The sequence below is a fragment of the Gopherus evgoodei genome, chromosome 9 (assembly GCF_007399415.2).
Source record: "Gopherus evgoodei ecotype Sinaloan lineage chromosome 9, rGopEvg1_v1.p, whole genome shotgun sequence".
NCBI classification, from domain to species: Eukaryota; Metazoa; Chordata; order Testudines; family Testudinidae; genus Gopherus; species Gopherus evgoodei.
The window spans coordinates 46,637,127-46,661,303 of NC_044330.1; the positions used below are offsets into that span (position 1 = coordinate 46,637,127).

The window sequence follows — 24,177 nt, forward strand, 5'->3', positions numbered from 1 at the left end:
TTGTGTATTGATGTCTAAGCTGAGCACTGAGGTATTATACAACATGCTAATACGGGGCTATATTCTCCACTGGCTTGAAGCTCGTGGAATCATTTATACCTGTGCAGATTACTTTACACTCATTTGACAGACGTGAAAATGGCTATCCAACGAGCAAAGCAGTGAAAAAATCAGGACTGAGGACTGTTACTAGTGAGGTCTTAATCTGAGTACTTTATTTTCCTAAGATTTCTCACTGGTGCTATCTCTGCTTCAGCTTCACTTGTGGTAGAAATAGCAGAAGTGGCAGTACGAGCAGGACACTTGCGGCTGCTGGTACTTTAACTACCGTGTCATCAGCACTTAGCAGGGTTAGATAACAGGGGTTTAAATGCTGTTAAACTGGTCTCTCTGTAGTTATTAGCCCCTTAAGTGGTAGCAATATTGGAAAGCTTTGGGGGAAAGGCTAGTGTAGAAACCTCCTAGTGGACAAAGCCAGAGAGGACTCGAAGAGGAGGAAGATCCAAAGGCGGAAGTGAGAACTTGACTTTTCTCATTAGAAGCTCTCACAGTTTGTTGGGGACACACTGAAGGAAGAGGAATATGTGAGGTGTTCATTTTTAACCACTCTGCAAATTTAAAGCCACACTAACTGTTTTCTATAGTGTGTTATTCTAGCTCTGATTATATTCTTCTTAACATCTTCACACACAATATTGGGGCATGGCTGGATGGAGAGACCACTCGGCTATTTTCCAGCAGCAGCGTAATTGAGCCTTTAATATCTGCACTCCAGATTACGTGCAGGAATGCCAATAGTATTCTTATTTCTAATGTCACTTGCAGAACTTCACTGATCCAATGAAGTTTAGTTCCATAGTTCTCTGCTGTCTCTCCTACTCACCTTCATCAGTCTGGAAAAATAGGGAAATATTGGCTGTTGAATAGTGACCCAGGCTGGACCACTGGGAGCATGTTTCAGTCAGAATGAAGGCTCTTGTTTGGTAGTCTGCTTTTCCCCTCTATCTCATCATAGATGGATCTAGTCTACAGGTTTGTTTTATGCCGTTCACAGTAAATGCTAGATTCTTTCACTCTTGCTCCACAAATAATCTCATGAGTTTCAATAGGATTACTTGTGGCATGGATACTACTCAATGTGAATAAGCGTGACAGAACTGAACCTTAAGGATTTAGGTGCTTGCAGGACTTTTACTGAATAGCTGCTACTTGGTGCTTAGAAGTAGCTCAAACTCACTAACTGAAGTCTTGGCCACCAGATCCTTTTATATTAAGGCTTTCTGCAAGTGGCCATAGGCTGTCCACTTTCCACTTGAACATCAAGAAGAAGAAGCAGGGAGAAAGCAGAACTGAATGTCTCATCTGAAGGATGGATACTTCCTTTGCTAATCACTAAAGCTACCAAGACAATTAGCCCTAATGGTCAAAACAAAAACAATTCATTTGTTATTAGTACCACTGAAACAATTAAATCTGTTTAATTAAAACAGCAATTAAATACTGCTATTTCTCAAGCCATTTACTAAGATGTAGGCCATCAAGAGTAAAATAAGTGTGTCTTAAAGTGTTCTTAGCATATAAAAATGAATGCTGTCTCAAGGCATAAATGAACTCCTTAACATTTAGCTGGAAAATTGCTTGGTTAATCTCTAACATGTTTTGTTCATTTTTTGGCCTATGGAAGGACCATTAGTTATTTCAAAATGTCTTGGCCCCTTTCCATCTGCGAGACCTCATTTATTCTTTTGAAAATTGTAGCCTTCACAAGCTCAGCATCTGCAATATCACAGACAATGAATTACTGTGGCTACAAGTCCCTGGAATTAAAAAATCCTCCTCCGTAAGAACATAGTTTCTTGCAGAAATGGGATTTGTTCTGAGGAAGCACAATTGTCCAAAAAAAAAAAAAAAAGATTTCAAAGATAACAGCTTTTTCCTTTTTTCTTTAAATGAACAAGGGCGTACTGATGCCGGGGACTTGCTCTTTAAATAAATGGAATCTTTCTCTCCTCTCTTGGCAACAGGCAGGAGTATTCTTGTGCTGTATGACAAGGCTCGCTAGCCAGTGCTATATTTATCTTGTAGCTGTACACACATTTGCAAAAGGTCGCTCAATAAGAAAAAGGCAATGAGCCAAGGGAGTTTAAACTGAAGAAAGTTTCTTCCACCATAGCCTAACTTTTGGGTTGGCTTAAAGGCAAGGCTACATACTTTTGGAAGATCAGGAAATATAATTACTGATACGAAACAAAAAGTTCCCTGAGTTGTCTGTGGAAAGATCAGGACTTTGTCGAGGAGGAAAAATATCTTTGATAAAATGGAGTTAAATAGGTGCCCAAGTGCATCAATAGAAGAAGATCAAAGACAAGGGGATGGCGAGGATGCAACTGCTGATGCTGGCAATCGCATTGTCAGTGAAGAGCTGGATCTGGTACAAATGTATCTTACTTGTTTACCGGACACCTACATGAAAGCTAAATTCACCCTGACAGCATACCTGGCATGCTGGTTAGTTCTGAAACTCTGCAAGGTAAGAGATTTAGTACTAACCTATTGGCATTAATAATTAGCTTCCTGAGTGCTGAGAAGACAAAGTGAGCAAAGCCACAATGCTATAGAACCTGATAGTCTGAAAGGACAGCTATGTGTACAGTACAGTCATTTTAATAGCATCTTAGTAAAAGGAGAATGCAAGTATTTACGGTGTATTCAGATGGCTGTATTTGGAAATGCATTGTGCTTACAACTGAAAAGCACATAGGGAATACAATTTTAGCACTGTGAGTCGCAATACACTGATTAATAGCTGCTACCCTACTTTCCAACATACTTTATCAAACAGATCGATGGACTCAAAGGTACTGTATATTAAATCTTGCCTTTGCCACAAGAGGGGGAAGCACATTGTATCCCTCTAAAAATGCAGAATTCCTCTCTTTATGCCATCAGACACTCTCACTTTACCAGCTAAAACTGAATGGATAGGAGAGGGGCCACCTTGGATTTGATAATAGTGTAAGAAGCTGCCTGTTTCTAGTGGTATTACTGTTTGCTCTTCTTTCCATTTTGTGCTTAGTAGCACACCGTAAGTGTAATTCGAACAGAATGAATTGTTAATTCACACTTCATTCATTTACAGCCTAACCAGCCTTATAAATTTTAAGCTCCAAATGCGATAGTAACAGAACTGTGGTAATCGGGAACATTACTGTGGAATGTCAAAATGAATCAGAGATAACTTCATCAGATGATTTTGTAAAGAATTTGTGGTCTGTGTTCCTCTAATAAACATATACTCATGGTAATTTACTGTACGTGGAGGTGATACCCACTGATAAATTGTAGAACCATGTAATGAATTGCATTATTTCTTCCTATCCTTCCAGAAATTTACACTGTCACTTCAACCTAGGACAGGTGCTATTCAGACCTGCACAATTGATGATTTCAGGTCAGATATTTTGTAATTCTTGGGGGTTAGACACAAAGCTATGACAATAAAGTTTTAGTTCAGGAAGGAGATGCTTAAAACACTGGACTACAATTCAGGACATCTGGGTTTAATTCCAGCTTTGCCATAGACTTCCTGTTTGGCCTTGGGAAAATCACTTCGGCTCAGTTTTTTAAAGGTATTTAGAAATGAGTATTTAGAAAGGTGTTGCAACCAGAGCACAACAATGCCTAATTGCCTCTACAAACCTGGGCCTTAATCTCTGTGCCTCATCCCCCCCATCTGTAAAATGGGAAAAATACACTTTCTTTCTCTTGTCTATTTAGATTGTAAGCACTTCAGGGCTGGATTGTCTTACTATTTATGTCTCTAGTAGAATGGGGCTTTGACCCAGTTGAAGTTTCTAGACATTACCACATCACAAGTAATAAATCAACATACTTTGTAACATTTTTATCCATTTCTATTCATAAAAATATTCTTCTACTCTACTAACACGTCACATTGAGAAAACAGAATGTCCTGACAGAATTTAATATGCCCTGGGACTGTAATCCTTTGGAAAATGTTCACGTTTCTAATAAATAGAAAAAGAACTAGAACTATGTCCAACATTTTGTTTTGTTTGGTTTGTTCTCTTACAGAACAAAACAAGGGCAGAGGGGTGTAAGTCTATCATAAATATACCCTGGGCTCCGATGACTGTAATATGAGCATCTCACAACACCCCAGTAAGCTAGTGAAGTACTATTAGCCCCATTTTGTTGATAAAAGTTAGTAGCTATGCTGGTCAGGGATGTGGAAAAAAAAATCACACCCTTGACTGACGTAACTATGCCAAGCTAACCCCTGGTGCACAAAAGGTTATGGAAGAATGCTTTTGTCAATGTAGCTACGGTTGCATGGGGAGCTGGTGTTCTTAAACCAATGGGAAAACCACATCTATTGGTGTAGGCTGTGTTGCCACTACGGGGTTATGCTGGTACAGCTACAGAGATGCATAGTGTCTGTAGTGAAGATATGCCATGGGACACAGAGAGGCCAAATGACTTGTCTAGGTTTACACAGGAAGTCTCTGGAACATCAGGGAATTGAACCTGGGTATCCAGAGCCCCCAGCTAGTGCTCTAACCATTGGAACATCCGTTGTTCCCTGGGTAGGTGAATGATAGTGACAAAAGATTGGTTATACGACTGTGACTGCCAGGTCCCTTCACTTTTCATTTCCAGACAATTTAACATCTGGGAAGCAGTAGAATTTTTCTACATAAAGTAGATTTTTTTTGGTGGGGGTGTTAACTGGACTCCACTGAAATATATTTTCCCTAACTCTGAGGAATGAAGGCCAAGATTTTCAAAAGTGCTTTGGGTGCCCAACTTGAGATAACTTAAAGGGGTCAGATTTTCAGAAAGTGCTGAGAAACCACCCTCTGAAAATCAGGCCCTTTTAATGTGCCTCACATTAGGCAGCTTACATTATATCACTAACTCCAGGGTTACTACTTTGACCAAGATCTTCAGTATTTAATAAAGCTTTAGGGTCTAAACAGCCTGATTAGGTACATTTATAACTCGCAGTCATTCATATCTGCCTCCAAGATTCTTGTTTTGTGGAGGGGAGGGCAGAGCTGACCCCTTATGATCCATCCTGCTTTAATTATTACCAATACTTCTTGCTTTCATTTGGGCCAGAAATACCATAAAAGACTTTGTGATATTCCCACACTTGATCTTCGGGGTGGAACCAGGAGATGCAGAGAAGCAAAGCAATGAAAATGAAAAATAATGGAGAGCAAATCTGAACACATTGAAACCTACAGAAAGGCTTGGTTCAAGTTCATTTCCCATTCTGGGCAGAGGTTCAGGCCAGTTTTTTTATGAGCAGTGTAAATCATTGAACGTGTGCCTGGAAGTTCAACTTCCCCTCCCACCTCCCCCGCCACCAAGAAGCAGGGAGTCGAAATGTTTCCAGAATATTTAATATTCAGCAAGCCATGTCTCAGGTCCAGCTCCAATCCACAACCAATATGTTCATAGAGCACAGGCCATGCAAAGGTGATATACAGAACTAGTAGGAAACATCCTTTATAAAGGCGGGGAATGATCTAGCCAGAAAAGCCAACAACATCCACTTTATATAGCCACATTTCCTAATACTGAAACCCCTTTCATTAAAAAATCCAAAATCTTTGTGCTCAGGAAAGCTGGTCTATGAAGCAGACTTTATAGATGTAAGAGAATTCTCAAATGATGGCAGCAGCCAAAAATACACATTTTCTTTCCTTTGCATTATTAACTTAGGCCCATTTCCTGCAATGAGCTCCGCACAGGCAGACCCCTTTACCACTGGGGCTCTGTGAAGGAGGATAGGTTTGCCTGCGTGGATCTCGTTGCAGGATCACTGTCTGTGACTTTAAATAATTACAAAATACTGTCTATGACTGTAAATCACTAACACAGTAAACATGTAGCCTTAAAAAAAAAACTATAGACAATTTAAAACAAGGTGGGTGAGGTAATATCTTTTATTCTTCCAACTTCTGTTGCTGGGAAGGAGCAGCTTAAAATGAAGTGGGAAGTCAAGGGTTGGCAGGCAGTAGGCTGTGTTATAACTTCTTGTAATGAGCCATACAACCGGTCTCTGTCAAGTCCATGGTTGTTAGTGTCTAGCAGAGTTAAGAATTTAAGTTCCCAGGCTCATCTTTTGAAGGTGTTGTGCAAGTTTCCTTTTAGGACAAGGATTAAGGATATGTCTACACTGTAATTAAAAACCCGCAGCTGGCCCATGCCAGCGGACCCAGGCTCACAGGGTTCAGGCTTCATTTTAGGTGGCCTCCTACAGCATGTACAAAGCTTTTATGCTTAACAGTCTGTCCCACCGTATATTTAGCTTGGACACTCTGGTTAGCTTCTCCAGACCTCAGGAAGAGCTCTGTGAAGCTTGAAAGCACGTCCCTTTTCCAACATAAGTTGGTCCAATAAAAGATATCACCTCACCCACCTTGTCTCTCATATCAGCTACAAAACTGCAAACAATTAAAAACAAAGTCTTTTAAAATAATTTCCTTCTGTACTTACTGCCAGCACATGATTGGAAAGTTCTATGCTTTTCCTGGAAGGGTTGATAGCATTACAGACACCTAATCTTAGGACCTGCATTTCTTCTGCTTTGCTGGGTGTGATAATGGCACACTTTTGCCAGAAGAAACACTGAACTAGTCTTGATAGGGCATAAAACCTATCTGGTCATGTTTTAAGTGCAATTATTTGTGATGTCTTTAAAATAAAGAGTTGTTATTTGTCCATACTTGATGAAAGTGGACAAATATTGCAGCATTTAAGGCATGAAAGCAGCATAAAAATGCTGGAGGACCCCATCAAGTGACCCTTCTCCAGATTTATGTTGGGTTAACATCACTGATTTAAAGAACCACTGTAAATCTCTGAAGAGAAGACAGAAGGGGATGCTTAAATAAGTGGTTGTGAATTCAGGCTCTGTATTGTTATGTTCGGAAATTTGCACATGTGCTAAGGAAAATGCTGCATAATCCAATGAATAAGCCACTCCTCTTCAGTGAAATCCACCTTCTAATCACACCCAGCCAGGCTCCAATGAAATGAACTTGGTGTGCCATAATGCAGCTAATAGCATAAGGAAGTACAAGCTGTCCCTCTGTCTTGAACGTTGTGAGATCTAACAGGTGCATACAGAGCATTTGCCTCACCAGATGAAATGGGAAAACAAGCCTCTCTAACTCTCAGCTTCATTCTTGGATAGACTCAGGGGGAATACCTACAGTCAATGTGTGCGGAGTTGTAGCCATGTTGGTCCCAGGATATTAGAGAGACAAGGTGAGGGAAATAATATTACCTTACCCACCTTGTCTCTATAGAGTCAATATAGAATTGTAGGCAATGTCACCATTTTGATTATGCTAAATCCACATAGCCTATCATTTTGATCATACCAAGAGAAAATGGAAGGCGTCTCCATCTTGAGATCCTCTTTAAACTCATTTAGCAAAAGGTAAAGATTACAGCATTGAGCAACAGAAAACCTACCTGGGATAGAGGAATCTAAACGACTTTCCATGGTTAAGGCACAGGATCTGTAGTCAGGCAACACTGGCTCTGTATCTAGCTGTAGTGAAATCTTCCTGTGTGATCTAAATCTATGTCTCAGTTTTCCCATCTAGAAAATGATGATAATATGATGTGCCCCCCAGAAGTGTTGCAATGCTAAATTCAGCACTAAGGCACTTTCAGATCCTTGAGTAGAAACACAGTAGAAATGCAAAATATTCTTAAATAAGCCCTTGGCTTACAAAATGGGAGGAGACAAACTTAGGAGGTGTGGCCTTACTTATGGTCAGCTGCTTCTGTGGTTTCCAAGAGTACATTTGACTTTTTAGCCTTTTCCCATGGTAAGACACTTTACTCCTACAAGGAGGACTAAATGCTTTACTAAAGAACATTAATTGTTTAAGAATTAAACTCCCATTTCTTGATCCATTTGGGCCTTCCTGCAGAGCTAAGCTTAAAAGGACAAGAAAAAACTTATAGTATGTGGAAACATTTAAAAATGTTTCTTTGATGCCAAAGCAGACAGACAGCTTTTGTGCTTTCACAGAAAGTTTAGGGGTGGGGCAGGCAGAGGGGACTAGTGTTGTTTCCAAGTAAATGTTTCTTTTTTTCTTTTTGTATATTAGTTGCTATAATACCATTTATAAAATGGCACTCACTGTTTTGACACCCAACTTTCCTGCATAAAATGAAGGTTCAGTCATCCTTTGCTTTTACAGACAGCTGCTACTTAATTATTCTTCACCTCAGTTATGTTCCTGAAGAGACATTATATACTCACAGTAGTGAAAAATGCCTAAATGAAAGTGCATAAAAAGTGAATATCAATGTGTGGGAAACAGGGCCCTGCTTGGGAATTTGGTCATAAAGTGCTGGCAACCCAAGACTTGTGGCTTGATGGTAAAGTCCCAGCTCCTGAAGCCAAGGGGTTACATAAGAATCTTGGCTTTCACTAAAAAAAAAGGAAAAATAAAGGAAAAAAAAGTTTCTAGCTCTCCTGACTGTGGAGGAAAGCTTGGAACCATGACACCTAAAGCTCTAGAAACAAAAAGGCAAATAGAAGTACCTCCCAAATTTTAAAATCTCATGATTTTTGAACGGTCGGCATTGGCAATAATCGTGTAAGTGGTTTAAAGTCTGGGTCAAATATGGAAAGCTAATCCCTGCTTTGATGGGGCAAGGCCAGATGGCTACAGTAAAGTAGTGAGAAACAGGTATGTTAGCCCCAGGCTAAACAAATCCCTGGTACCATGGTAACCAAATGGCAGTTGCTCCAGGTTAATCAAGACACCTGGGACCAGTTAAGATCCTTCTAGAAGGCAGAGGAGATAGCTACATTGATTGAGACACCTGAAGCCAATCAAGGGTTGGCTGGAACTAGTTAAAAGCCTCCCAATTAGTCAGTGAAGCATGTGTGAGGAGCTGGGAGCAAGAGGTGCAAGGAGCTGAGAGTGCGGCTGCTGGAGGTGGACTGAGGTGTACAAGCATATTCAGACACCAGGAGGAAGGTCCTGTGGTGAGGATAAAGAAGGTGTTTGGAGAAGGCCATGGGGAAGTAGCCTGGGGAGTTGTAGCTGTCCTGCAGCTGTTACAGGAGGCACTATAGACAGCTGTGATCCACAGGGCTCTGGGCTGGAACCTGCAGTAGAAGGTGGGCCTGGGTTCCCCCAAACCTCCCAACTCTTAATCAGACACAGGAGGAGTTAACCCAGACTGTGGGTTCCACCAGAGGGGAAGATCACTGAGGTGAGCAACTCTGCCAATAAACACAGGACCTACCAAGGTAGAAGAGGAACTTTGTCACACTGTTCATGTGATGCGTCTTTTTGGGGTTTTTTCACCTACCCAATCTGAGTGAAAAATACTGGAATACATTTGTACAGGACCCTGAAAAACTTTAAACCATTTCAGAAATTAATTGGAGACCCTACACAAGTACAGTCACTGATGTCATAAAGTGCAGACACAATTTAGCAGGAAGTGAAGAACAGCATACCAAGCTCAATGTGCAGGGGAATTTATATCAGCGGAATGTAAAGGGAACAATGGATGAGCTCTTGAAACAAAAAAAAAAAAATCAAATTGGCGCTGCTGGAAGCAGGCCAAGACACCAGGGCACACTCGTACAAAAGGAGCCCTGGGATCTTTGATCACTGTGATATGGTTTGTCATATCATTCAAAAGACAGCATTTCCAACAATTTAGTGTCCCATATCACCAGATTGGGTTAATAGTGCCTTGAAGTGAAGAAAGCCATCTTTTGAATCACCACCACTTTCTGTAGCAACGGGTGCTCCTGGAAGAGTCTAATATTGCCTGGGACAGAACAGAATGACAGCACAAGATAGCAGCAAGCACAGTACAAGTGAAGCTATTCACATGGTATTTCCACTCTAGCTGAAGCCAGCAAGCACGGGAAATATTGATAAATAGCTTGTTCTCATGGGTTTTTTTTAGCCTGGTTGCAACACCAGGAGATTGATACAAGATGAGTATCTGAAGTGGAACTCTGTGGGTTGCCTATCACTATTCTCCACTCATATGCTATATGATCTAGGATATTCCAAGACAAACCTGAAGTACAGTCTGTGAGGATAGTTAGCCTTACTGGAAGGGAGAAAGAAGATTGTTGATCATCAAATCATCTGTTAAAAGAGGATGGATGGACTTGTGGGTAAGGCACCAGAGTTCTGCGTTCAGCTTCTGGCACTGGCACTGCCACTGATTTCCTGAGTGGCCTTAAGCAAATAATTTAATCTCTGCCTCAGTTCCCTATCGGCAAGATGAGGACAGTGTCACAGAGTTTGGAGGAGACAAGGCCCTGCACCCTCGGCTTCCTGTGATTCACCACGACTCTCAGCCAGCCAGTAAAATAGGAGGTATATTTAGATGACAGGAACATAGTCCAAAACATGACTTGCTGGTACAGACAACAGGACCCCCTTAGTTAGATCCATCTGGGGGCCCCAGGGAGGCCACAACGCTATTGGGAAGCCCAAGCCCAATCGGGGCACCCCTCTCCATTTCCCAGCCAACTCCAGACTGAAACTCCCTCCAGCCATCTCACTCAGCCTCCCCCAGCCTTTGTGTCCTTTGTCCAATTTCCCGGGCAAAGGTGTTACCTGGCGTCCAACCCCTCTCCGGGGTTCTTATGTTACATGCTCAGGTATCCTCAGTTCCCCAGTGCAGACAGTTCCAGCAAAACTCCCCTGCAACCTTCCCAGGTCAACACTCCCTACTCAGTATTCAAAGAACACATCAAGAACATTCCCAGTTCATCACAGACAGTACTTGCTTTCTCCCATGCTTAGTCTCATTTTAGACTGTATAGCTGTATGGGTAAGAGAATGTGTCAATGTATACATGCAGTGCCTAACACAATAGGGAGCCCATGCTTGGTTGGGGGCTCTAGATATAATACAACGCGCAGGAGTAGAAATATAAAGGATGCTTACCTGTTAGCATGGAGGAGGGAGTGGAATTTAAACAAAGTTTTTAATTCAGGTTACTGGGGCAAAAGTCATCTAATACTTAAAGTGAAATTTCTTAGGACAACATACATGGAGGGAAGGAAGAAGGGTGATGAAATGAGGCTTTAGCAAAGTGTATTGCATGTTCTTTTGGCTAAATTGTAAGCTCCGTCAGAATACCAAAACCAGCTGGCTAAGGCTGATAAAAGGGATGTCCTGTATGGGTAGGATGTGAGAGATTACAGGAGGTGTTGCTAGACCACTAGGGAGAAGTCAGTGTCATGGAAGGTCAAACAAATCAGAATTTGCATAATGTACAACTTGGAAATAATTTCAGCAATAAGCTTATGAAAAAGGTGACTTCAATGGGAGCAAGATGAACCTCTGATCACTTGAGAAAAAGGTTAGATACAGAATATATTTCCAACTTGGACAGGCTAAGTTTGAAACTCAAGATGTAATTGTGCTGTAGTGTACTGAAATGAAATCTGCAGAATCGAAAGGTTGTTTTTCAAGCCTCATTTGTTTTCAAAATATGCAATCCTTGGGGAGGTGGATACTTTACAGGAAGTTGCTTGTTGTTTTTTGCAGAATATCAGAATTAGACTTGTATAAATTGGCTTTGAAAGAAGTGTAACATTGCTACAGTGATAAAAATGGTAAACCAATGAAGGACACTATTTCAAAAGGCAACTGAAACAGAGAAAAATAAATGAGAAAAGCAGGTAGCTTTGAAAGCTGCTTTAAGCAAGTTTCAATGTTTATTTTTTTTAATTTTACAGGGATAAACTAGTTTGGTTTTAAATTGAATGATGTATGTTTATTTTTGGAGCTTCAGGAGTTGCATATAGAGATAATCTGCTTCCACATACTTCTCCCAAGATCCCACCTATTCTGCCTTTGCTCTTATAGCTCTCTTTGCCCCGGAATCTGCACAGAACTCATTGTATGATCAGGGGTTTAAGTGTGCTTGATAGGAGCTGATATTAAAACCCAGTGTTGATATCAGTAAAAAGGGGAAGCTCTTCAGAGATAAACGAGATACCAATCACAGAGACGAGTGCAAAAACTAAAGGTGAACTGCAGAGGATCTTTCATACTGTGAGACACAAGGTGGGTGAAATGATGTCTTTTACTGAACCAACCCCTGTTGGTGGAAGATACAAACTTTCGAGTGTCATGGAGCTCTTCAGGTCTGGACCCACATGGGTACAACATCACTTTACATTATTTATGAAATAATACAAAGAAATCCAGAGCTATTATTACTGCATTTATACTAAAATGAATCACTAACAGTGAGGATCTTGTAAAAAAACACTCACTTTTCAAAGATTCTTATTTCATTTAGTCACAATTTGATCCCATTGAGACAGCAAATTTTGGCCCTGATCCCACAAATGCTTAAGCACAGGCATAGCTTTGCTCACCTGAGTATTCTCACTGGGTTTATCCATGTGAGTGAAATAGTTATGCATAAGCTTAATTGTTTCCATGGTTTGGGCCTCTGTCTCATCCCACACCCCAGGTTCATCTGAGGCACAGATGGAACCTAGATGAAAAATGCAGACATGTTGGGAAATGAAGACTGAGCAAAGAATACAAGGAATGGGGAAGGATCTCAGTGTTTAATAGGAAAACACTGGTGTTTTCCTTTAAGGGATCCGTACGAGAGCTAGCCAAAATGTTTGTAATAAAACCTGTTGAAAGTGGAAAGTTTTTTGTTTTGTTTTTGATTTCCAGTATAAGATTTGGGGCATGTTCACCAAAGTTCATAAACGTTTCAGGAACCTTGGGCAAAATTTCAAGCATGTGTGGGCTGATTTATAGTTTGGGTGAAAATCTGGATGGTTTTGACCCTATGCCACAAAAAACATTTAGCTTTGTGTTTTTAGCCTTCATTTGAACCCAGAGCAAAATGGAACTCGAGGTTAGAACCTACACAAGCCAAAATTGATGCTTTGAAGCCCTGTGAGCTGAGTCTGCTCTGTTTCTGACAACTCTCGTTGGAAGTGAGCTGCAAAGCAGGTCTAGTCTGGGATACATACCTAGTGAATGAAAGCTGTTAGCATTTCAGACCTGTTCAGTGTTAATGAGTTATATTCCAATCCCACAAGCTGATCAGTGCATCAAGCATGACAGTTGATGGAGCATAGAGGTCTGCTCATGTGATAGAGCAAAGAGGTCCATTCACATAGGTTGGTTTGCAGAATCAAGGCCTGAGTGCTCTCAGTCCCTTATAAGTGGGTGTCCACAGAGGACAAAATCGCCATCACCACTTCACTAATTAATACTATGCTGGCAGTGTCAGTAGAAAGGCCAACTGCCTTCTTGCCCTTACAGGTGATTCCCCCAAAAGAGAAATGAGAGTTGAGACACACTGGCAGCACACATGGGATAGCTATAGTCTATGCTGTGTTCATTCTATAGATATTGTTGTACTCAGATTAGCACCTTTTAAGTATTAAATTTGCTTTAATAGGTAAGATGACATTTTAAAAAATGAGTCCTCTAGCACCTTATATGCATATTTATAAATTTTTTTATACCTGCCTCTGGAAATTTCCAACACATGCATCTGACGAAGTGAGTATTCACCCACAAAAGCTCATGCTCCAATACTTTTGTTAGTCTACAAGGTGCCACAGGACTCTTTGTTGCTTTTTACAGATTTTAAAAAAAGTAAAAAAATTATGCTTTTGAGTATGGAAAAGCAGTCTCTTAAATGGGTCCTAGATGTTTTCCAGGTCCTTTCTGTTTCCTTTTTCCAGTGTGCATCAATTCCCTTGAGATGTTCCCTACCAGGGCTAAAGCATTATAATCCTCTAAACTGACAGATTATACACCCAGAAGGGATGACTGTGATCATATAATTGGATCTCCAGTATAATACTTGGCCATAGGATTTATTAAGTCCTGTTTGAAGGAGAGCAGATCTTTTAGAAAAATATCCAAACTGGATTTAAAAATTGCCAGTGATAGAGAATCCACCACTGCAGTTGGTCAATTATTCCAGTGATTTAATTTCCCACACTGTTACTATTTGAGACTTACTTTCAGTCTGCATTTATCTAGCTTCAACTTCCAGCGTTTGGGTCTTGTTATAGACCTCTGTCTGCTAAATTGAAAAGCCTATTACCATCAACTTTTTGTTCCTCATGCATGTACTTATACCAAGTCACTCCTTAACTTTCTCTTTGTTAAACTGAGCAGATGGAGCTCATGAGCTCCGTCTCTATACACAGCATAAGGCATGTCTACCAATCCTTTAATCCTTCTGGAGGCTCTTCTCTGAATCTTCTCTAATCAATCAACAATGTTTTTGAATTGTGGACATCAGAACTGGCCACTGTGCTCCAGTCGTGGTTGCACCACTGCGAAACACAAAGGAGTTTACCTAGGCAGACCACCTTGTTGCTTGCAGTGGTGAAATTCCTTGCAATTGATTGGATTCTGCAACTCTCATTCACTTACTCGTGGCAGTAGTCCTAATAAAGCCACATGCCAGGATTGCAGAATCAGGCCCTAAGTTGTTTCTTGGACATAATTCAGAGAGCAACATTACTTCCCTAGAGGGAATCTTTAGAGGAGGATTTTCATAACATAGCATTTTAATAGTGATTTTTTCTGTGTTGGTTTCTGTAAAGCAACAGTGCAGTATAACTTACTGCATCAGCTGTCTTGTGAGTGCTGTTCCTTTTGTCAGCCCTAAACTGTGTACCCATGTTTTAAACATTAGCTTAACAATGGCAACCTCCTCTGCTTCTTTACAGCATGAAAATTACTTGACTTGAGTTTTCCTCAAAGGTAATTTCTATTTAAGTCAATTAATATTTTTCTTTCCTCTAGCACTTGGGGTTTGACACTCCCTTGAGTGCCAGCACATAAATAAAACAGGCCCTAATGACTTGGCTGCAGAGGTGAGGGGTTGCACTCAATAGAGAAATGAACAGAAGCATCTTTAAATAACAATATTAGAGCGAGTCCATGGCTCATTAAAGGGTTACACGGTAACAATATAGTCTAGTGTGCCAGATGCTAGTGGAGATTTCCTGGGACTACTAGCACATCCACCTGGTTAAAAAAAAAATCTTTCTAAATGGCTGCGGCCTAAATAAATTCGAACCCTATCCTGATTTTACAGCAGAATATTTTTTTCCCTGCTATAATTCCAGCGACTTCAATGGAATGACTCCTGATTTCTACCTCAGTGAAAGGAGATCATAGTCAGGTGATGTGGATTTTCACTAGTAAACCTGTGGAAGCTTGTGCATTCTGTGATTAAAATAGTGCAATGTTCAGAGAGTTTGTAAATTTTTTTGTGCAACAGAAATTCTACAGAGTCTGTAAAAGACAGCTTCTGACAGAAGACTGCATGTGCTCCAGGACTGATAAACGAGGGTAGCCAGATTGCCCTATCCCCCCCCAAAATCTGTTGAAAAGGACCAGAGGAAACAGAAATCTCTCTGAGATCCCTTTGATAGTGTTTCCTGAGAAGCACCCTTTCTTATGGGGAGGGTCACATTTTCAGAGGGCAAAGTCTCCCAACTTTGTGGGGCTGAGGGGATTGTGGGGGAAAGCAACCCAGGTGATACTTATTATGTAGTCCCCCAAAACTCCAAGCCAGTTCACTGTGCTAGGTACAATACAAACCTGACAGTTCTGGTCTCAAAGAGTTTATAATCTCAAAAAGAAAGGGTGGGCAAAATGGCTAAAACAAACAAAGTGATCAGGATGATGCTAGGCACAGGTCTTGTTAGTTTTTTTTCTTAACACCTCCTTGACCTTTCCCACACTATTTATAGAGCATTCCCAACTGCCATCCCAAGCAACTATTAGGTTTTTCATTTTAACTGTTACCCTTATCCTCTCCCCACTTAACCCACCCTCTCAGAAAAAGCCTGGGTAAGTAGAACACTTTTGCAACGTGCCTCAAAGCATGTATAGTTATGGTGTATATACAGTATAATTATGCATAGCACAATGAGACATCATGAAGAGCCTTTGTTTACAGCCTCTCCATCATGAGGGTAGAATGAACAGATTCATTGAGGAAATGCAAAAGCAGCTGCCTTTGGCCAGCTTCTGTTGTTCTCTTTGGCAAAGACATAGGGCCAAATTAATCCCTGGCGTGACTCTACTTGAAGTCAGAGAGTTACACTAGGAATAAACTTGCTTGTAGAATACTATTTTCAGATCCCCTTCTCCTAACATGTACCATTTCTCTTTCCATAGAGAGCCTGTGAGAAAGGAGACTGTGCTTCTAAAAAGGTAGGATTTCTTTTTAGTCACAGACTGAATAATTTTTCATTTCATCGGACTATTGTTAGTAGTTCTGTTTGTCTGCCAATGCCACTCCTGTAGCAATGTGACTAAGTAACTAATCTTAGGAAAAACGGTTTTAGTATATTTAAAATAATTTCATTAATGAATGGATATGAAACATACAATTGTATGGCATTGGGCAAGACCCCAAAATGTTGTTTATGGAAGTATTCAATTTCTTACGAAGCAGAGAGTAAGTGCAGGAACAAGACCCTCCAGCAACTAAAGAACAAAACAACCGTGGCCCCCCACCACCAGTAGAAATGACAAGTCATAGTCTCTAATACTAGTTGCAAGTAAAAAAGTTCTATGAGGGCAAATTTTAGATTGCATTTAATAAAATACACTGATCCTTTTTAGCAAAAGTTAACAGGATGGTTGATGTTTCATGTTTGTTAGTTTTACAGCCAAACATGTTTCCCTACTATGAGTCCAAGTGGTGCTTCCCAAATAAAACCCTGCCATTTATAATTTGCTGAGACTTCATTTGTCTTATACAAGGCAGCTGGCAGGAATACTGACCTTCCTAGAGTAAAACCTTGCCAGCGCTAACTAATCAATATTCTGCTGGGGAGGCTGCTCATTATGTGGCCACTGATTATTTCTGGAAGTGACTCCCTCTGTACGTGTCTCATTCTGTAGTCATTTCCCCCTACCATATATGCACACATCCTTGCAAACACAATCTTTCTTGTGTGCAAAGCCCTGGAACGAAATCCTGTATCCATTTGAAGCACAGACAGACTAGTCTATTTTCAGCTATAAAGAGACAATTTTGAGGTGACATGTCTTTCCCAGTCCTATGCATTTCTTTATACCAAGAATGATTTGAACGCTTAGTTCCTAGGGACTTTTTTATTAAGAGTTTTAAGTTACACCTGTGGAGTGTCTGCTCTATTTTACTTGAGTTGTCATTGCATACTATCTATATTGAATTCATGGATTTTGTATACTATTAACATTGACTGCATAGATCATCTTACATGGCTGTGCAGAGGAGTAAGCCCCAACTCCATCCCTTATGTGGCTGAAGGGCTGTACAGCCCAGACTATCTCCCATGGACAGGAAGGGATGGGGAGTGGCAGACCCATGGTGCTGCCCCTGCTACATACCAGTGTCCTAGGCTTGCAGTAGGGAGGATACTGCCCCCTGAAATAGTATACAATCATTTACTCTTGCCAATTCGAGAGAAGAAGTTGTGCCTCTGAGACTCAGTGCTTTCCAAGTACTCTTCCTGAGGCAGGGCACCTATGCGCTGCTCCATACTCAATCTGGCAAAACCTAGCCCTTATACTTAAATCAGCAAAGATGCCAATCCACCATTCTAGGCAGCCTAACAACTTAGAATCCACAATCACACCAGAGTAATTGTCATCCAGTAAAGCAGTGGTTGAAAATCTGCCTACAGTGTGAATTAAGAGTATTTAAATATCTCAAGGCTTAATTTTGCAGGCTATATATTGAGAATGCAGTTTTACAGGCGATTTAGTAGAATATAGATAATGACACTTTGTGGTACAGATGTAGTTGTTCCAATTTTAAACTTTTCAGCTTAGTTTAGGAACTGGTATTAGAGTCAGACAGGAGAGTTCCAGGGAGGAGGAACCCAGAGCCGGGGATGAGAGACTTATGCACCGGAAGGAAACTAGTTGGAAGATTCATGCAAGAATGAAACTGAGTCCCTCCCACCCCTCACTAGTGTAACAAAGGGGCTGCTGTTGATAGTGTTGTTGATAGAGACCAGACCTGCTATTTATCCCCTGATGCTGTGCAGGCTCTAGGCACCAGCATTCCAAGCATGTGCTTGGGGTGGCACTTCTCAAGTCAGCTCTTTTCAGGGGCAGCATGCCGGGGTGGAGGGTTGTTTTTTTTCCCTTTGGCGGCAGCATTCTGCTTTTTTTGTTTTGTTTTTTTTTGCTTCAGCGGCAGCACTCTGGCTCTTTTTGCTTGAGGCAGCAAAAAACCTGGAGCCGGCCCTGGATAGAACACTGCATTTATTGGCAATCTGCAAACATATAAAACCACTGGGGCTACTCATACTAGTCAGTGCATGGGTGTTGGAAACTGGCTATACCTGATTATTGCTTTAATCCTACTTGGTGTGAACCACAGATTTGTCTGTGGCTTGTCAGGGGCAGCTGCCTATTTTGATATGAGACAAGAGCTGGTTCAAAAGCCATCTCAGTGACCACTGCCAGCAGTATAATCTTGTCCAATCATTTGCACGTACCAGAGAGTCAGTGACAGCTATGTGAAAAATGGCAAGCTGGCACCAGAATAGGTATGTTTAGCCAGCTGAGTTTCCTGTCAGCTGCCTGTCTTCCCGATCAACAGAAAATAAGGCGTGTGATGCAGTGAATCTATCAGGTTGTCACCGAATGTTTAATGAAACATAAATCGGGGATTAAAGTAAAGAAGAACAATGGAGAGGCAGCTTCTTTGCTGAAGTGGAGGTAACTTATTTTGAATAGACATTATGCCAATTATCCCCTCTAGCTGCAGAATGACATTTAAGACCGCAAAATACAAATCAAATCCCTTATGAATAATGTCATATTGCACAAACTACAGCATCTCATCTCTAGAAAAAGACAAACCCACTCGTTCTCCACTGTAAACTTTCCTACTGTTAAATGAAATGCAACTATATCTTTAGCTTCATTTATTTGGTTTATAGTTTGCTGATGGAATTTGCATCATAGATATGCAGGCTTATTAGATATTATTACCAATAGAGATTTACAATTCCAAGTTGGATTTGGTTTCAAAAGAGCCATTTGTCACTCATGAATGAAGTGTTCCACTTCACTAGCTTTACCTGCAAGAATCCATGCTGAACACAAGAAGCCTCCTTATTTAAGGTTATGAAGGAAACTGTGTGACATTGCACTCTGATTTTATGAAAATATGCTAATGAGTTTAAATATAATGTAACTGGAATATGCTTCATGCAAAAGGTCTCTTGCAAGGTATCATTACAAAGATTATAATCTACTGAGTGTGGTCATATTTGTATAAATGTACCACTCTTGTATCTGAAACTAGAAGTATGAAATATAACTCTGAGGGCCTATTGTAATTATGCAAAGTGTGGGCCATTAACGGTGGTTTGGAATCTTGATGACTCCCATTAAGCAGGACAGTTGTCTCTAGATGGCTCTGTTTTACCTGTAAGTCTTCCTGTATACGTGTGGGCTGGCAAGTGAGTAATGAAGTCTTATAGTGACATGTGATCATGTTAGCTGAACTGGAATCTCTCTTTAATTGATGATGCTTTTCTGTTGAGAAGGAGGGGGTGGGAACCCAGAGAGGGATAAAGTGTTCCCGCCTTATGCAAAAGATATATCAATGGGTGCAACAGAACAAAGGAGGCAGCGATCATGAGGAATCCCCTAGCTACCATCTGAGCTGGAACAAGGGCTGTACCAGGGGAAAGGAATGTGCACAGACTAGGAAGGCGTCCAGTCTGAGACTTATTGAAACATCTTTCAAGGTGAGATTTTATCTGTACTCCGTTGTATTACTGTATTAGGCTTAGATTTGCATATTTTATTTTATTTCACTTGGTAATTCACTTTGTTCTGTCTGTTACTACTTGGAACCACTTAAATCCTACTTTCTGTGTTTAATAAAATCACTTTTTACCTATTAACTGAGTATGTATTAATACCTGGGGGGGGAATAGCTATGCATATCTCTGTGTTATACAGGCAAACAATTTGAGTTTATGAAATGGATTTATTTGGGGTTTGGACCCCATTGGGAGTTGGGCATCTGAGTGTTAAAGCCAGGAACACTTCTAGTAAGTTGCTTTCAGTTAAGACTGCAGCTTTGGGGCACGTGGTTCAGACCTTGGGTCTATGTTGGAGCAGATGGGAGTGTCTGGCTCAGCAAGACAGTGTGCTGGAGTCATGAGCTGGCAGGTAAAGCAGGGGCAGTAGTAGTCTTGGCACATGAGTTGGCAGTTCCCAGAGGGGTTTCTCTGATCCAACTGATCACAAACTGATTGGATACATATTTTGAAGACTTCTCATGTTATGTGGATTCTTTACAATACCATGTCATAAACAGATGGTTAAGGGTTAATGTCTCTTTTACTTGTAAAGGGTTAAGAAGCTCAGTAAACCTGGCTGACACCTGACCAGAGGACCGATAGGGGGACAAGATACTTTCAAATCTTGGTGGAGGGAAGTCTTTCTTTGTGCTTTTTTTTGGTTCATTGTTAGCTCTTGGGGCTAAGAGGGACTAGACGTACACCCACATTTTCCCAATCTTTCTGAATCAGTCTTTCATGTTTCAAAATAGTAAGTAATAGCCAGGCAAGGCGGATTAGTTTTATGTTTGTTTTCTTAACTTGTAAATGTGTCTTTTTGCTGGAAGGATTTTTACCTCTGTTTGCTGTAACTTTGAATCTCAGGCTGGGGTGGAGGGGGGAAGTCCCTCTAGTCTATATGAATCTGAGTACCCTGTAAAGCATTTTCCATCCTGATTTTACAGACACCACCACCCACCCCTTTCTCTGCTGTCTGTTTGCTGGCTGGCTAGTGGTTCCCCCCTACCTCAGTTATTGCTGTTGCTCCACCTACAGCCCCTGGGGGTGGGGGGCTGCTGGCCTGCTTCCCAGAGAGGAGGGGAGTGAGGGACTCCAGCTCTTGTTGCTGAGGACACCATCTGAGTGGGGTCCCTCCTGTCTGGACACCTGACCACCGCCACCTGGAGCTGCTGGGGCTACTGTGGCTGTTTATGGGGAGCTGTTGGGGCCCAGAGGAGGAGGAGAAGTAGAAGAGGACCACCCGCTGATGAAGACCGCATGAAGACCACTGTGGAGGGGGCATTCCTGGACTAGGTATTTTTCGAACTGTGCTCTTGTGGTGGGGGTTTGGACTGTGTCTGTTGGGACACCGGGGGTGTGGTGTGGAGCCTGCCCCTGGTCCATCTGTGTTCCCTTTCACCCCCACCACCATCGTTGCCCCCTCCACCACCCCCGCTGGCTGTTTTCCTTCTGCTTTAGACTCCTGCCTCTGGGACTGAGCTGCTCACCTGGCTCACCACGCCCACTTCCATCATTTGGGCCTGCAGCAGCAGCAGCCAAGCATTGACTTTTTTGGCACAAGTGCCTGTGGGCGCACCGCCCCCCCCCCCGTACCCTGAGCTGACCCCTTTCCTTTGCCACATTTGTCCACCTCACCTATTTCCCTTGTGGCCCTGATAGTTCTGCCCCGGCCCTGCAGCTTTCCCCGTGGTCCCTCTACCCCATTCCCAGCTTGCCCTTTTCCCCCTCACCCTGTGCTCCCCCAGCCCTGATTGGTCCCTCCCCTCGCATGCCCATGCCCCCTCCCATGCGCTTGTGCCCTTCCCCATTTGGTTTCCCCTTGTTCATTGCACCCCCCCTGCCATTGTCCCCCCTGATCCCCTAGTGCAACTAGAAGAGCCGGAACTCCCCTCTGCATCGGTGCCCTGAAGCCCTCCCACTCCTAGGTCCTTAGTTGTTCCCCACGCCCCTTTAGCCTTCCCTTTCTGGCGCCCTCCTCCCCTGCCTGCAGCCTAGCAGGAGGGGTGGTTGCCTCCTCTTCTTCCCCTCCCCTCGCTGTTTATTCCCCTTCCCGCTCTCGATATGGCGGGGGATGTGGCGGGGGAGACCCCTCGTGATGCTCCCACCACCCCTCCTCCACCTGCCCCCGTGTCCACTGCCCGAGCCTCTACCTTGGCTGTCACTGCCGATCCACCTACCACTGCCCCTGATGGGGCACTGGCGGCAGTGAGTAATGGGGAGACCTCCACTGCTTCCACGTCCCTCGTCCCTTCCGATTCGGGGGGAGCCCCCCCAGCCGGTGGGAAGGTTCGGGGTGGGAAGAAGGGTAAGAGCCCCGCTAGAAAGGCCAGACCCTCCATGGCGGAGATTGCCCCCGCTGCAACGGCCCCACTACCAGCTGTGGCATCCCTCCCCGCTATTCCCTCCACCAGCTCTGCAGGTGTCCCTCCCCCGGCCCCCAGGGCATACGCCCAGGTGGCGGTGGCCCTCCCGCCTGCCGCTGCTCCTCTGAACGCCACTTGCACTACCATCTACAGTGGCCGGGGCTCCTTTCCCACCTTGACCAGGAAGCATGGTATCCGATGCCTCCTAGTGCCCACCTCGCCCCACGTGGAGACCTACGTGCGGGTGTTGGCGAGGGTGATGGGGCCCACGGCTATTGTGGTGGCCTCCAAAATGTACAGGAAAGTGGTCTTCTTCCTGGCATAACAGGCCGCTGCCCAGGAGGCAGTAGAAACAGGCATGGCGGTGGGGGGCGTGTTTGTCCCCCTGGAGCCGTTGGAAGACCTGGCGGTCTGCTTAATCCTGACCTCCGTCCCTCCCTTCCTGCCCAATGCCGCCCTGCTGCCCTCCCTTTCTGCCCTGGGATGCCCCATCTCCATCATCAGCCCTCTCCCCTTGGGCTGCAAGGATCCCGCCCTCCGTCATGTTCTCTTGTTCCGCCAGCAAGTGCAGCTTCAACTGCCGCCAGCAGTGCATGGCAGAGAGGCGCTTGAGGGGTCCTTTCTGGTCCCCTACCAGGGAGCCCACTACCGGGTGCATTATTCAATGGGGGAGGCCCGGTGCTACCCCCGCCGGACGATGGGGCACATCCGGAGGGACTGCCCCTTGGCCCAGCACAGAGGAGCGTCCGGGACCCCCGAGCCCCGGCAAGGCACCGGCCCTGTCATCACCGGTACCCCTGGCTGCCCAGCACCCAAAGCTGCCCCTCCTCCTCCTTCTCGGTCTACCACTGTGGAGGAGGGTGTGGTGGAGATAGCGCTGGACGTGGGAGAGGGCTCGTCCCAGGGGGAGTCCTCCCCCATTTCTGCTGTCCCACCATTGCCTCCCCGAGTCCCTGAGCCATTGCCCTTGCCCCCCGAGCCGACCCCTGTTAGCCAGCCCCCAGATGATGCCATGGAGGGCTGGTCTTTAGTGCAAGAGAAGCGGGGCAAGCAGAAGGCTCGAGCCTCGTTACATCCTTCAGATTCAGACGCCCCCCGGAAGAGCAGGAAGGTGAGCACCGATGATGAGCCTTCCGCCTTGCCCCCTGATGACTTCCATTTTGTGGTGCTGGGTGGGGATGCCGTGGCAGCACCGGAAGGTAACACTGCCCCTCCTCCGGGGTCCCTTCCCGTGGAAGCCCCCGAGGGGGCCTCTCTTGCTACCTTCCCCCTCGAAGCTTCTGTGAGTGCTGAGGTGGGCGTCACCTCGGGTGCTGGTAAGGGGGTCCCTGGGGTGGTGGATGGTGATCTCCCTTCCATCTACAAGGAGATTGAGGCCCTGGGTCTGACCCCGGTCACTCAGGGGGAAGGACGACCCTCTGTTAGCGGGCCTCGATCTAGGCGGCCTCATCATAGTCCCCCTGTCCCCAAGTTCCCTTCCCCTGACTGCTGCTTCTGCTCCCACCTCTGAGGGTCCCCTGGATTCTTCCATCAACCCGGCTGCGGGTGACACCCTGTTGACAGCCGCCGAGCCCATTGGGGCGATGGCCAGTGCCCCGCTGCTGAGACCCGGTTCCCAGGGGGTGTCCCTCTTGCGTGTGGAGGACCCGGCCTCCTTCCTCGGCAGGGACCCCATTGACTAACATCTATCTCTGGATGCCGAGGCTGCCGCACATGCCACAGTGGCTGAGCCCAGCATTGTTAGGGGTCCCCTTCCTACTCCTCAGATCCCTGAGCCTGGCCAGGAGGAGCCACCATCCAGCGGCTCAACTATATAGGCTCCGGATCCTGCCTCTACCCCTTTCCCAGATTCTCTCCCTGATACCCGCCCTACTCCTGTTAGCCCTATCCTTGTTGCCCCCGCCTCCTGTCATGCCAGTGCCGCCCCTGGGA

General features: G+C 43.9%; 1 protein-coding gene across 1 annotated transcript in view; it reads left to right on the forward strand.

Annotated features, from left to right (window-relative positions):
* The first annotated feature begins 2,126 nt into the window (after nt 1–2,126).
* The window catches only part of LOC115657476, a 347,440-nt gene continuing 325,389 nt past the window's right edge, over nt 2,127–24,177 (forward strand). The window contains 2 exon segments of the mRNA XM_030575381.1: nt 2,127–2,530; nt 16,239–16,274. Of these exon segments, the coding sequence (XP_030431241.1) occupies nt 2,318–2,530; nt 16,239–16,274 (249 nt within the window). The 5' untranslated portion in view covers nt 2,127–2,317.